Source organism: Scardinius erythrophthalmus (genome assembly GCF_964197995.2).
Source record: "Scardinius erythrophthalmus genome assembly, chromosome: 10".
Classification (NCBI taxonomy): Eukaryota; Metazoa; Chordata; class Actinopteri; order Cypriniformes; family Leuciscidae; genus Scardinius; species Scardinius erythrophthalmus.
The window spans coordinates 32,777,450-32,793,287 of NC_138230.1; the positions used below are offsets into that span (position 1 = coordinate 32,777,450).

Below are 15,838 nucleotides of genomic sequence, written 5' to 3' on the forward strand. Positions count from 1 at the left end.
CAGAATCAAACCTCCATTTCCCACATGAGCACAATGAATGTAAATAGTGTGTGTGTGTGTGTGTGTGTGTTTGTGTGTGTGTGTATGTATACACACACAAACATTATATTACACAAACTTTTGTTAGATGCGACAAATTGCGATTAATCGATTTGAAAGCACTAAAATGAATTAATACTATGCTTTAAAAAAATATTTATCGAGTTGTAAATAAAACAAAGATTACTGAAGTAGATTTTAAAAGAAAATGTAAGACTTTTGACTACAAAATGTAATTTTTCTAAACTTACTAGCAAATTCTAAATGAAAATTGTTTGAAAGTTAAAAAAAACAAACAAAAGTATATAAATAATACTATAAAGTAATGTAATAATCATGTATATTTAATAATGCAACAATTGAGCAAGAGAGGAAAGCAGTTCTGAACTGTTGTTCTCTGAGCCAGTTATGAGTCACTTTACATCCCTCTCGGTCTCTTTCTCTCTCTATCTCATGGTAAACTGACTGAATTGAAGTCTGCAGAGAGACCGATAGCTATCGAATTTCACCTCACTGCCATTTGACTAAAGCTTCTCCCCCTCTGGTCTCTGTGAAGCGATACCATCACAGACGGTTTCACTGCCTCCAGATGGGTAATCGGCTGGCCATTTGGCAACAACAAAGGACAACAGGGTGCATTTGTGGTCAGCTTCCTTCAATGGGTGGGCTGCACACAAGAGGTATAGCGTCACATTCTTTTGCGAGTGACAAATTGGCTGGGGACAATATAGCTTGTCACATCTATCTCTAGATCTGATGGTTTTTTAGCAAGCCCAGGTCCCCAAGCTCGACAGGACTCATATTGCCCATGCGGCTCCACCGGAACCCCTCGCCAGAGCATCTGATAAGCGCAGCGGCTGTCAGTCTTAATTAGAGGTTCACGTAAGGCCATCTCCCTCGTGGATCTCGCTGATATTGATTAAAGGAGAGTGGGAGATCCTACTGAACACGACCGCTCAGAGGAGAAGATGGCCAACTGACGGATTCTGGGATGCTGGGAAACAGCGTGGAGCACCACTGATGCTGGAACAATCTTAAGAGATACTGTAGACCCCAAGATGTGATATGGCACGACACATGAGTTTAAGTGGTTTGTGGAAATAGAAAGTGGTTGCTATGGTGTTTCAGGTCAGAATGTTAACGTTGCAGTGTTGCTATGGTGTTAAAATTAACTTGCCTTGTGGAGCTGAGCGAACGCATTTACTGGCAGCTTATTGTTTTGATTGGTTAACACAATTCATAAATATTACCAGTCAGTTGGGTGTCGATTGTACATGAAAAGGGTTTGGCAACCCATTTAGAGGCATAAAGAGGCATATTTCTGGTAAAACTCAGACATTGTAATTGATAAGATTGCAAAAGATGGTTTGAGGCTGAAAAACAAAAGGGCTTGCTGAAAAGGGAAGTCATATTAGAAGAGGTGCAAGATTATAAAAATGACCATTTTTTACATGCACTGATAAATCTTGTAAAATAAGACCAGGAATTAAGTTGGTAAAATTTAGATTTTTGAAGATGTCTCTAAAGCAATTTAGGTCAACAATGAATGTATGTGTGTGTGCGTGACGAATATAAATGGTTGTTAATGTGCGAGTACGTATGTATTCAGCGGACTAGAGAGCTCATGCTGTTTAATACCTCTCCCTGTCCTTGATGGTGGAATCGGGACAGTATGTTGCCATGGCAACCAATATCCATAATGGTTGCTACAGCGATGAGAGAACAAGGTGCAGATGCAGTGGTTGTCAGGGGCGACCGGGGAGAGCGAGAGAGAACGAGAGGGGCCAGTAAAGTGGATGGATAACAGCAAGAAACAATTGAACATTAAGATTCAAACCGATCCCATTCAGCCGGGAGATGAAGGGATGCAACCTTCACTTTGCAGAGGGTACAGACGAGACATGTAGACAGAGAGCGAGAAAATCGCAAGTGATCGGTCAACACGTGGCATCCAATCTGGAGCAAAGTCACCCTCTCCTTCAAGAGGCCTTTATTTCAGCACATCGCAGCACTGATTATTTTTAGGTCTATACCACTGCCGTCTCCCTGGAATACGCTGTCCGTGAGTGCCAGTGACCATGACGGCAAGGTTAAAAGTTGGGTGGCAATTGTGCGTACATTTCCAGATGGTACCGCATCGCCTCAAGGGTCATCTGTCGCCATTTAGCAAACCTTTCTAACTTCGATGATCTTGCATTCCTGTTCGCCTCGTCACGATCAAAGGGGCAGGATGACCTTTCAACTCACCGGCAGACTCGCAGCATCTCCCAGTCTGGCACAGTCAAGGGTTGCTGTTAAAGTGATGACCTCTAAAGAGATCTATCATCGACAACTAATGCAGAAGTTAAAGGTGACAGACTGTGCGAGCCACCTGGGGTGTATGACAATGGTGTGGGCACTATTCCCAGTTGCAAGCTGGGTAAATAAATGAAAAACAGGTTCCATCACAAGGCCCCCGATACGTCTTGTGAAAATGGCAATTAGCGCATTTCGCAATGCCTACGTGCTTCAGTTGCCATGGTGCTCGCTGCTTCAGTGAGTTTTAATAAGCTAATAAGCAAGTTCAAAACCGAGTAAGCCCAAGAGAGCACATCTAGGGAAATGTCTAGGCATAGAAATGGTCACATAATGAGCACGGTGATGTGGCATCATGCCCCCAATATTATAAACCAACAAACCCAGGCTGCTATCACAAAGCTGAAGAATCAACATCTCTGTTCGGAGCCCACGAGGGTTTAAATAACACGATCCCATTCAGCCGGGAGATGAAGGGATGCAACCTTCACTTTGCAGAGGGTACAGACGAGACATGTAGACAGAGAGCGAGAAAATCGCAAGTGATCGGTCAACACGTGGCATCCAATCTGGAGCAAAGTCACCCTCTCCTTCAAGAGGCCTTTATTTCAGCACATCGCAGCACTGATTATTTTTAGGTCTATACCACTGCCGTCTCCCTGGAATACGCTGTCCGTGAGTGCCAGTGACCATGACGGCAAGGTTAAAAGTTGGGTGGCAATTGTGCGTACATTTCCAGATGGTACCGCATCGCCTCAAGGGTCATCTGTCGCCATTTAGCAAACCTTTCTAACTTCGATGATCTTGCATTCCTGTTCGCCTCGTCACGATCAAAGGGGCAGGATGACCTTTCAACTCACCGGCAGACTCGCAGCATCTCCCAGTCTGGCACAGTCAAGGGTTGCTGTTAAAGTGATGACCTCTAAAGAGATCTATCATCGACAACTAATGCAGAAGTTAAAGGTGACAGACTGTGCGAGCCACCTGGGGTGTATGACAATGGTGTGGGCACTATTCCCAGTTGCAAGCTGGGTAAATAAATGAAAAACAGGTTCCATCACAAGGCCCCCGATACGTCTTGTGAAAATGGCAATTAGCGCATTTCGCAATGCCTACGTGCTTCAGTTGCCATGGTGCTCGCTGCTTCAGTGAGTTTTAATAAGCTAATAAGCAAGTTCAAAACCGAGTAAGCCCAAGAGAGCACATCTAGGGAAATGTCTAGGCATAGAAATGGTCACATAATGAGCACGGTGATGTGGCATCATGCCCCCAATATTATAAACCAACAAACCCAGGCTGCTATCACAAAGCTGAAGAATCAACATCTCTGTTCGGAGCCCACGAGGGTTTAAATAACAGGCAAAGACAATCAGCTGAGGCACATGGTGTCGCCCGTGCTGATTGGACGATTTGTACTTGTCCAGTCAAGGTTAGCATGTGCTGGAAGGCAGCTGGGGAACAGCCTGGGCTGCGTCTGATTTGTGTTGTTTTCAGCTGTCAGTTGGCATCTTCTCAGTGCACCGTCAGCAACACTGAGCGTGAACTGGTCATCAAATACAATTAAAAAGATTAAATGAAACCATCACTCATTCTAAATTGCACGCAATTTTTATCAGTGCGCTTGCTCAATTTATGATTGGAATTAACTCCTGGCGGTTTTCTAATGGCATTCATTTGTCTTTTTTTGGTAGAGCCGTGCAGAGCTTCCGCAGCGCGACTGCCCTCACGGACAGAATGCTAAACAGAACTTGACTGACTGATTGATTAATGCCCTGTAGCAGTCTGTCGTCCGCGGTTCTCGTCGTTTTGGGGGCGGGGCCTAGAATGTGTGGCTGTGACACTGGGAGAGATGTAGAGGAATGGTGAGAGTAATAATGTGAGTGATTTTGTGAAAGGTCGTTCAAAACAGAGAAGAGTGCTTCAGACAATGATAAACAAGAGCATACATGGGAGATGAGAGAGACAAATGTGTACTCACCTATCCACCTGTCATTCCCATACCAAGAGAGATTGCCTTTGGTCATATCATAGTATCCAATCTTTTTGTAGCTTCCTCCTGCAAAAAGAAAGGGAGAGAGGGCAATTGAGAAACAGTTTAAAGTCAACATCAGATGGCATTCGTAAAGCATTTTTCCTCTATAATGTGACATATTTAAGGAGAGAAAATGTTATTGACTTGATTTTATGCATTGTGAATTTTTATGCAAATGAGCAGAGATGCGAAGTGGTGACTACCAGTGGGAGTGCAGGTTGACCCCGTTAACATGCACTTAAGAAAACGGTTTATTTCAGTTTTCAAAGAACATCATGTAAATATGAACAACATTTTACTTGTCGCTTAGTATACCTCAAAAAATATATTTTTAATATTCTCTGATCATCCAACCACAAGAGTTCAATAACTGTAAGCCATTTTAATCGAGCGGTTTATTCCCAGTCTTCTGAAGAGACACCATCATGAACAGATTTAATTTAGCCTTTTATTCGTGTAAAGAGCACATGAAATATGGTAAAAAGAAGTTTGTGCAATGAGGTTTGGTTCATGAATTATACAAGCATGTTTGAGCTTCTTTTTACCATATCTGATGTGCTCTATGCATGTGTGTTGATTCATATTTATATCTAAATAAAGACTAAATTAAATCTGTTCATCATACAACGCAATCATGCCTTTGCAGAAGACTTGGGTTCATATGGATTACTTTTACATGCTCTTTATACATTTTTTGAAGCTTGAAAAATTTAATTGCGTGAATTTTCAATGGATGAACAAAAAAATGATGAGATAATATAAAAAATACCTTCATTTGTGTTCCGAAGATGAACAAAAGTCTTATGGGTTTGGAACGACATGAGGATGAGTAAATGAAAATTAAACATTCATCATGACCATGCTGTCAGTGTAAATATGGCTTCACTGTTCTCTTCATTTTGAGTCAATCTTCTGGATCTGTGTTTGAGTCAGGTGTCAAGAACTTCTTCGAGCAGTGGAGCAAATCAGACTACATTGGTCATGCTGAATTTTTGTTGTTGCATGAAGACCCAAAAGTACAACTTTAAAGAAAGCGGTCTATTTTTATATTTTTTTATTGCTTCTCTTTAATTACTTTAAGTTCAAAGTGTAAATTCACAGCTGAGCTAAAATATTATTTCCTTTGGCAACAACACAGTAGCTGTCACATTCACGTTAGTTTGTTAGACTTGTTATGTTTTGTCATCATCTGCCTACATCACTCATTTGTTGTCACGGCTGTGCACTCATCAGTCACCATCATTAACACCTGTATTAATGTCCAGTTCTGTTTCAGTTCAGTGTCCGGTATTGTCTATGTTCAGTGTGTGTTGCTATCCATTTGCCTTCCTGTTAGAGCTTTAGAGAATAAACATTTTGAATTGAATCATATACGTCTTCCTCATCTGTCTGCCAGCAACCACCTGTGACATTAGCGCTCGCCATCGTTTACACCAATGAAAAATATAAATGTTCAGAAACCGTTAAAGGAACAGTACAATAGGAAAATCCTTTTTTTTTTCTTAAATGAGGATCTGAAAAGGAATTTGTTCTGAGGAGGCTGAGGGTCAAACTCTGTAGAGCATGCCAACATATTCAAAACTTCTTGTTCATTATTCAACTCATATTCAAAACTTAAATATATATACGCTTCTTTAATCGATTGTCATTTACTATTTTTGCTGTAACCTTTAATACATTAAAATAACCAAGCATTAAATTAACTATTTAATTGCGTTAACTATATTGGGAAGATTTAATAAAAGCTAGGTTGACTACAATAGCCTAAAATAGTTCTTTAGCTGTTGAATAACATTAACTAGTCTACACTGGTGAATTAAAACAAAAAAGGAAGCCATTCAGATGTGTAAAATGTAATATATTTTGAAACATTTGCAAAAAGACCAGGAATATGTAATACAAAAGTAAACAGGGAAAATTTTTATTTCACATTGGCTTTAAGAAATGAAGGAAAGGAGGAGAAAACAGATAAAATGAAAGTCTGAGAGGGAGGAACAAAGGAAATAGAAATGTCACTACACGTTGCTGTAAATCAATACTGTGAGGCTGAATCAGATTTTGGGCAGGCCTTTAGAGACCAAACAACACTTGGATTAGACAAAGAGACTGAAAACAGATCTATCATCAATCCTTATTTTCCAGCAGGCGTATCAGCTGAGCTTTAAATGAGAATGCACAACAGGGTTGCTCTCCCCTAAAATCAGCTTTATAGAGAGCGCTGTAATTGCATACCACCGTATCAGCAGTGCTTGAGTGAGAACCGTAAGACAGAGGAATTTATCTTCTATTACGTTCTCTCCCTCTTGCAACATTTCTCCATTTTCTTTCATGCACGCCCTTCCTCTCCTTCTCAAACGCACACTGGCAGGCAACAGAGATCTGTGCAGGGCTATGCAGCTCTGGGCCTTCATCCCCCAAACACAACGAGAAATTAGCTTAAGTGAGAACTATTATAATTATCAGGTGATCATTAAGCGTAATTACTCCAGGCAGCTTGGGCTTCCCCCTTGGGAGACTTGAAAAAGAGGGAAAGAAGACAGAGGAAGAAAGAAAGGCTCTGGAAGCGCTTTATGATACAGGCATGAGAATGAACGCCTAAAAGACTAATTTCCACAGTTTATAGTATCCTCTTAGCTTGCTTTTGTCTCTGCCTGTAGATCTTCAGGCTGTTTCATTTTGAAACCAATTTTAAAGGACTCAACGTTCTCAACACTAATAAAAGTAAAGTGAAGTGACGTGATGCTTTGCCAACAGCATAGAGGCTCCAGCGTAGAGGCTCTGGCGTAGGTCCGACGCAGAAGTATAAATCAGCCTTTGGGCCACAACTGCCCCATAAGCCTGATGCTAAACTCATGATAAAGGCAACCAGCTCCTTTTTAATGGTGGGTCCAACAAAACCACATTTAGTGGTGCTTGTAAGGGCAAACTTCACCATTACCATTGCATAATTTAAACATCTAGGAAACTAAAGTAACAACAGAAAAACAACCTGGCAACAACCTGAACAACCTGAAGGTAGCTTTTACATTGGCTTGGCAATGTCTTAGTAACTGCCTAGCAACACCAATTCATGCATGGGCAAGCATCATTCATATTTTGGTGGGCTTTTTTATTTGGGACAGTTTATCACCTAGCAATGCCCTAGCAATCACCTTGCAACACCTTAGCAACAGCATAACAATGCCCTGACAACCACCCACATCAACCTAAAATTTTGGAGGTGGCTTTTGATGGGTAAGCACAACTCACATTTTGGTGGGGTTTTTTAATTACTATTTTGGCAGAAAATAACCACCTAGAAATGTCCAAGCAACGCCTTAGCAACAGCACTGTGGAGGTAACATTTGCACAGGTAACCATCACTCACAATTTTGGTGGACTCTTTTGACTTGGACCAGTAAACAACAACCTAGCAACAATTTAGCAACATCACAACAATGCCCTTGCAACCCCCTTTTTTTATGGGCAAGCTTCAGTCACATTTTGGTGAGATTTTTTTATTTGGTCCAGGAAGTAACAACCTAGAAACCACACAAAACACCCTAGCAACCATACAGCAAGCAGCTGGACTTCAACAGGAGCAGGGTGGCAGGGTTCTGGAGTTCTGGAGGGGCAACCACTCAGAAAACACTAAAGTCTAGTTCTATTTTTTACTGTGTCAAACAAAGAAGGATTGACGTAGGATCTGGGCACCGGCAGAGACACAAAGCGATGTGACAAATTGAACAGGGGAATACAGGCGCACTGATCAAAAAGACAGCTTCTGAAATGACGCCAATAAAAAGATCGAAAACAAACGACAGGAGAGAGAAAAGGATCCAATCTACGTGAGATAGCAGAGGTTGCAGTCACAATGCACTTGTCACTCGAAGAGGTTAACAAGCAAATGAAAAGGAGAGATACCCCTGTGTGTGTGAAGTTCAAATGGAATATTTAAGTCTGGAAATACGGCTGTATGGAACCAGATGCTGGTTATACAGTATAAACATTTCTTTCCAAAAGACAGTATTGAAAATGACCAGTCGTTCTTACAATGCTTGCCTTGTTAGACTTCCAATCCCACAACACTGATCTCTTCAAAGAAGCTCTAAATATTTGTGAGTAAGGCCTTTGATTCTTGTTAACCTGCCTGACCTTTGCCAGACTAGGCCAAATGACCTATCCTGGCCAAACGACCATATTCATGAAGAGTTGTAGTAGCTTCAAACCTCTTTTTATTTAGCAATAATGGAGTTCACTGAGCTCCTGTGAACCTTTAATACCATCATTTTTTTACACTGGCATCCACATTTATACATCGACACAACCCTATATCAGAGGTTTATGGAGAGATGTTTGAACCCAGTGCAGACTGTGCTCTGTCATGCAGTGAACTCTAGGACTTTATAAAGTCAATGTCCATAGGAAGCTATGTATGTGAATAGTCAATCACAGGTAGCATTTCATGTATGAGGGTACCACTTAAGGAAACTGGTTTCATACAGTCACCATAATGCCATTTAATGACTACAGTGCTTATGTCTCAGTAGAAAATCATAAGTTGCCATTTATAAATTAATTTACTTCTTTATTTCTAATTTACTCAATTAATTGACTTATTTTAACAGTACCATCAGACCATGCACACACAGGATTGTGGTAAATTGCACGGTGAAAAATGCTGCTTACACAGAGGTAAGAAGCCAGCCATGAACTTCCGAATCCAATTTTTGCGCAACATCCTTCTCTACTAATGTGCTTTCATTTGGTTGGCTTTTGAAGGCAGAATAGATGTATTCCTTCTTTAATATCCCACTATTCTGTGCATGAGGTTTAGCAGTTGGTGGAAAGAATAAAATGGCATCTTAAGGAGATTATTATTAACTAAAATTATTTATAAATGCTCATTTTATTACCATATGACTCAATTTCTATGGAAGGCATTTTCTGCCAAATTTAAATAAATAAATTAAATGATTAAAATGAAAATTAAAACCAGATTAACAATTTCATTACAGAAAACAGTATGCAAAAAACGTGACAAAATTGAGAATGAAATTAAATGATTTCATTTTCACAGCATTATCCCTGTCAAATTGAAAAATAAAATGCAATTGGTGATTTCACATTTCATTTCCACTACAGTCTTGAGGCAAGACTGCCAATATTAAAATGAAAAGCCAAACGTGAAAAAGAAACTACAAATACAGTTTTTACAATGCTCTTTAGTAACGCTCACGCAATAATAGTGACACAATTCAAATACAAATGTAAATTTTCGTTTTCATTTTAATTCCTATTTTATTTCACAGTTTTCATTTTCGTTTTCATTTTCAAAGACAACCTGCATGCAAATTATATGTTAATGAGTGGGTGTGGCTTATTGTAGTAACGGCGCTGAGACACGCCTTCTGTAAAGCTAAGCCTGTTTCATACTTCTGCGTCGGACTTACGCCGAAGCCTCTATGCTGTAGAAGGGTGTCTCAGCGCTCACTATTATTAAAACTGTATTTGTAGTTTCTTTTTCACGTTTGGCTTTTCATTTTAATATTGGCAGTCTTGCCTCGAGACTGTAGTGGAAATGAAATGTGAAATCACCAATTGCATTTTATTTTTCAATTTGACGGATAATGTTGTGAAAATGAAATCATTTAATTTCATTCTCAATTTTGTCACATTTTTTGCGTACTGTTTTCTGTAATGAAATTGTTAATCTGTTTTTAATTTTCATTTTAATCATTTAATTTATTTATTTAAATTTGGCAGAAATGCCTTCCATAAATTTCTACTTACAAATAAGCATTTTAGAAATTAAATGTTTTCTTGGTTATGTTTAAAACTCACTAGATCAGAAGTTTTCAACCGGGGCCCACTGTATTAGAGATGGTGTGGATTTAGTGTCTGTTAAGTGTACTGTGCTTTGTCTTTTTTTTTAGACCTGGGACAATCTATGCATATATATGTATAAAAGTTATAGTTAAATGGTAAGGAAATTATATTATCTAGGCCTAGGGGGCCTTCAAATACCGTGTTGGAAAATGGGGGGCCTTCGAGTAGTGATGTAGTACTCGAGTCCGGTCTCGGACTCGAGTCCGGTCTCGAGACCGATTTCTGCTTTCTCGGACTTGACTCGGACTCGTTCTTATAAAGACTCGGTCTTGACTCGGACTCGACCCTTCAAAGACTCGGTCTTGACTCGGACTCGGCATAGGCGGTCTCGTCCCATCACTAGAAAATTTTAATTGACTGTTCGCAAAGACCCGCCCCCCTTAGTTACTGTCGCCATGTCCGACAAGCTACGCCGTTCTCACGCCACACCATGTTCTCACGCAGTGAAAAATACATCGCGGAGCAGAGAGGAGACTGACAACACGCTGACAGACAGGACAGACCAGGTTACTTTTCGGTTACTTTTGATATTAAACATATTAAACAAAGTCTCACCTTTCAAATTTGGTCATTTTTTAAAAGAAATTTAAACAATAAATACCGTTTTGTTGCTCTTTAATGTGCCGTGACAGATCGCTGTAGAGCATCAGTTAAAGCTGCTTGTGAACCCATCATCTCTTCCTTCTAGTTAATTTATAGCCTCAAATAAACGTGAACAAACATAAGAAGCAATGTTGTTTTAACCACGGAAAGGCGTCTGTACACTCCGTGTTTCAAGTTCAAATCCTCCCATGTTAATCTACTAACTCTCCGGACTGCTTTGTCGGACAAAATGGCGGATGGCGAAGTATGATTGGTCAGATCACCTGTCAATCAAGCTCCCTGCGAAGGGTCAAATTGCTCTGCATGTCCTAACTATGATTAAAAAAGTCAGGGTGGGCTTAACATGTTGATGACAGAGCAGCACTGTTGAAGCAGTTTAGAAAAATAGGCAGAAGATGATGCATGTGGTAGGGATTTTTTTAATGATAGTAAAAGCATAGTCCATATTAAGACGTTAAGACTGCTCCTCTAAACAATTCCCAATCTAGCTTAGTCTGTAGGCCTAACTGTTGATTATTAACTGGGGTGATATTAAATCATGAATATGAAAACTGACATGTTTTTATGGTCTTGGTCTCGACTCCTAAAGACTCGGTCTCGACTCGTGACTTGCTTCCTCAAAGACTCGGTCTTGACTCGGACTCGACTGAATTTGAAAACCAGCGGACTCGGTCTCGACTTGGACTCGACCCTTCAAAGACTCGGTCTTGACTCGGACTCGACTGAATTTGAAAACCAACGGACTCGGTCTCGACTCGGACTCGACCCTTCAAAGACTCGGTCTTGACTCGGACTCGGCATAGGCGGTCTCGTCCCCATCACTACCTTCGAGTTTAAAGGGTTGAGAACCACAGTTCTAGATCCTTAGTGTAACGAGGAGACGGCAGAGTGAGAATCCATCTGTCAAACAGTCAAACAATACCGGGTCGAGACACAGCAGGGGCTGAATGGAGAAGGCAATACAGAATCGTAAACAGGGACAGGCTTAGGTCGAACTGGTATTCTTGGAACCAGGTCTGTAGGTGACAATGAAATTGAAACGAGTAAAAAACATGGCCCATCTCGCTTGATGAGGATTTAGTCGTTTTGCTGAACGTAGATATTCTATGGTCAGTGATTACTGTAAATGGATGCTTTGCTCCCTCTAACCAGTAGCGCCATTCTTCTAAGGTGGCTTTCATGGCCAAGAGCTCACGGTTGCAGACATCGTAGTTTCTCTCTGCAGAGGAAAGTTTTCTAGAGAAGAAGGTGCATGGAAACATTTTTGCTGGGGACCCATGGCACTGAGAGAGTGTAGCCCCTATGCCTGTGTTGGAAGCATCCACCTCCACGATAAAGGGAAGATCTGGGTCAGGATGATGGAAAATGGGAACAGAGGTGAAGCAAGTCTTGAAATCCTAGAATGCCTGTCGAGCATCATGTGACCAGAGGAGGCGCAAAGTGAAGCGTTTGGTCATGGCAGTTAGCGGAGCAGCGACCGTGCTGAAGTCTCTTATGAATCTTAAAAATTATTCAACACATGAGGAGGAATAATTTAGCTGCGCAGTACATGCACCGATGAAGTTGAATTCGTCGTTACCGTTCTTCAGGGGTTAACAAAGTGTTAAGTGAGCCCATCAAGTGAGTGTAACAAAGCTGCATTGGTTCTGTAGGTGGTGCTTGCGTGTCAGCGAACATGGTGCGAGCAGGACGACGTGAGCAAATTAAATTGTCAATCTGAATTGTTAGTTCAACAAACTCATTCAGCGATCTTCCCTCATTGCGACACACTAGCTCTGCTTGGAGTTCCAGATTTAATCCCTTCCTGAACAGAAGTTTTAGATTATTTTTCACCTAGTTAGTTTGTGCCTCGAGAGTATGAAACAACAAGGCATGTTCCACCGCCATTCTCCTTCCCTGGCATAGAGCGGGCAACTGATAACCAGCACTCTTACCTCTGAAGCGCTGAAGAAATATATTGAAGAAAGGGTTAGCTGTTCTATCATCTCTCCACACCTAAAGCCCTTCCGGTTAGCAACAAACAGACGAAAGATATCCTGCTCGAATCCGTAGGATACAAGGTAGGTTGCTGTTTTACAAACAGAGGGTATGTAACAGGAATCCCTTGCATTTCGCAAGGTCGCTATCAAATTTTTCGGGGAATGCTAGATGTAGGTTCACGCTGGTGGGAGGACTGGGCATGCTGTCAGCGGGAGAAGGCGCCGGAGCCGCCGTGGCCTCTGTAGGCGTAACGCGTAGGACTTGTAGTGTTTGGACGAGTTCTTCAGTCAGGGAGGTTAGGCGATTGAGCTGATGCTGATGCTTCGCGAGCTGGTAGGCTTGTGCTGAGAGTTTGGAGGACCACTGCATGATAGCTGGTGGATCGCTGAGAGGCGAAGTCTTCTGTAACGAGGATTCAGCGGAGTGAGAATCCATCTGCAGCTTTATTTTGGTCAGAGTCAAACAATACCGGGTTGAGACACAGCAGGGGCAATGGAGAAGGCAATACATAATCGTAAACAGGGACAGGCTTAGGTCGAGGCAGGCAGAAAAAATACACAGTTCAAAGGGACAGGCAAGAGTTCTGGGCAGGCGCCTGACAATCACAATCCAATAGACAGGCGATGATCGAGCCGGGTAGCAGAGAATAAAACGGGAAACAGTCCACAGTATAAACTCTAAGAATTGACAAACTTAGCAAATCAAGACTTCACAATGGTGGTGTGTATGTGGTGTGCTTAAATAGTGTGTGTGTGATGAACTGCAGGTGAGTGCGCAATCAGTCCCAGGTCTGAGGGCCTATGGGAATTGTAGTCCGAATAGCAACAGTCAATATTCTGGTGAGAGCTCCCTCTAGTGATCTGGAGGAACCGGAGAGGAAGCCTCACCTGTAACACTTAGACATGACGTCATGTTAAAATAGCTTTGACTGCTTTGATAAAAAGACCCTCGTAGCAACTGTAAAGTGTGCTGGTGGCAGCTTTTTTGGTTTTGGGTTACTTTCTGCCTCAGGGCCTGTCAGCTTGGCATCACAGGGTAAACCATGAATCCCACATTGTACCAGAGGACTAGACCATGTGGGACCATCTGTCAAAATGCAAAAGCTGAAATGTAGACATGTACAAAGCAGATCTTGCAATAAAATGACTCAAACCCCCTCAAGCAAAACCACAAAAATAGTCCAAAAATAAATACATTTTGGGATATCGATTGGAAAAGCGAAATCCAAGACCTCATATTAAGTGGTGAGGGACTTGAAACAGAATGTACAAGCAAAAAACACACAGTCAAAGGCTCTGCATGGAATATAAAGCAACCGTTGTTAATGTAAGACACATATACACCTTAAACACCTACAACAAGTGACTTCTGCCATAAGTAACTCTTGCTTCTTTTTGAATCCTAACTTTAGTTCAGGGTGAACTAAGTGTGCATTTATCCTCTTTGAAAAGTTTTACACCTTAAGAAATCAATGGCTTTTTTGAAAAATATGTTAAAAATGATAGACTCATATGAGATGAAGAATTATCCAGTCATAAAAGTGACCAAGAAAAGATTTAAAGAGTGGTGCCATGTTAAGATCAAATTAACAGCAGATAACTACAGTTGTGGTCAGATTTAATGGCACCCCTGGTAAATATGATCAAAAATGTCTGTAAAAAATAAATCTGCATTGTTTATCATTTTGATCTTTCATTACAAAAATTTGCAAAAATCTACCCTTTCATTGAAGTAAAATAATTGAAAGTGGGGGGAAATCACATTATGAAATAAATGTTTTGCTCCAAAACACGTTGGCCACAATTATTGGCACCCCTAGATTTTTTTTACGAGTAAAATATCTCTGAAGTATATTCCCATTAATTTGCAACTTTTTTTTAACACACCAGGGTGACTAGGAACATGAAATTGTCTAGCTATGACTTCACAGGAGTTTAAATATGAGGAAACACAAAGGCCAAATTCCCTTAATCATCCATCACAATGAGTAAAACCACAGAATATAGTTCTGATGCGCAGCAAAAGATTGTTGAGCATCACAAAATAGAAAGTGACTGTAAAAAAAAAATAGCTAAAGAATTAAGAATCCCCATTTTGACCATCAGGGTCAAATCAATAATTAAGAAGTTCCAATCAACTAAAGATGTTACGAATCTGCCAGGAAGAGGACGTATCTATATTGTCTTAATGTACGGTGAGGAGGAAAGTTTGAGTGGCCAAAGACTCTCCAAGTATCACAGATGGAGAATTGCAGAGATTAGTTGAGTCTTGGGGTCAGAAGCCTACCCCCCAAAAAAAATTTTTAAATAAATAAATCAAACAACCCCTAGATCCCCACATGTTGTTTGTGAGTGTTTCAAGAAAAGTCCTCCTCGCTCATCCAAAAACAAACGCCAGCAAATTCAGTTGTCAGACAAGACTGGATCTTTAAACGGCACAGGGTTCTGTGGTCAGATGAAATCTGATTGTACCCCATGTGTACAATTTAATATACCGTTGGATCTTTAATGTTGTGGGGATATTTTTCTGCTCGGGGTCCCGGACATCTTGTTCAGATACATGGCATCGTGGATTCTATCAAATATCAACAGATAAAAAATCAAAACCTGACGGCTTCTGCTAGAAATCTTATAATGGGCCGTGGTTGGATCTTCCATCAGGACAATGATCCAAAACAAACTACTAAAAAAATCAACACAAAAATGTGTCAATGAGCCCAGTTCCCTGACCTGAACCCTATAGAAAATGGCAGGGTTGAACTGAAGAGGAGAAGCACCAACATGGAGCTGGGAATCTGCAGGATCTGGAGAGATTCTGTATGGAGGAATGTTCTCTGATCTCTTGTTAGGTGTTCTCCAAACTCATCAGGCATTAGGAGAAAACTCAGAGCTGTTATCTTGGCAAAATGAGATTGCAAAAAGTATATATTAAAAGGGTGCCAATATTTGTGGCCAACGTGTTTTGGAGAAAAACATTAATTTCATAATGTGATTTCCCCTGCACTTTCAATTCTTTTACTTC

At 40.9% G+C, this 15,838-nt stretch overlaps 1 protein-coding gene across 1 annotated transcript in view; it reads right to left on the bottom strand.

Moving 5' to 3' along the window:
- gabbr1b (gamma-aminobutyric acid (GABA) B receptor, 1b) overlaps window positions 1-15,838 on the bottom strand; it is a 126,049-nt gene that overhangs the window by 22,959 nt on the left and 87,252 nt on the right. The window contains exon 15 of the mRNA XM_081376984.1: window positions 4,313-4,390. Coding sequence (XP_081233110.1) covers window positions 4,313-4,390 — 78 coding nt within the window. The remainder of the gene's footprint in view (window positions 1-4,312; window positions 4,391-15,838) is intronic.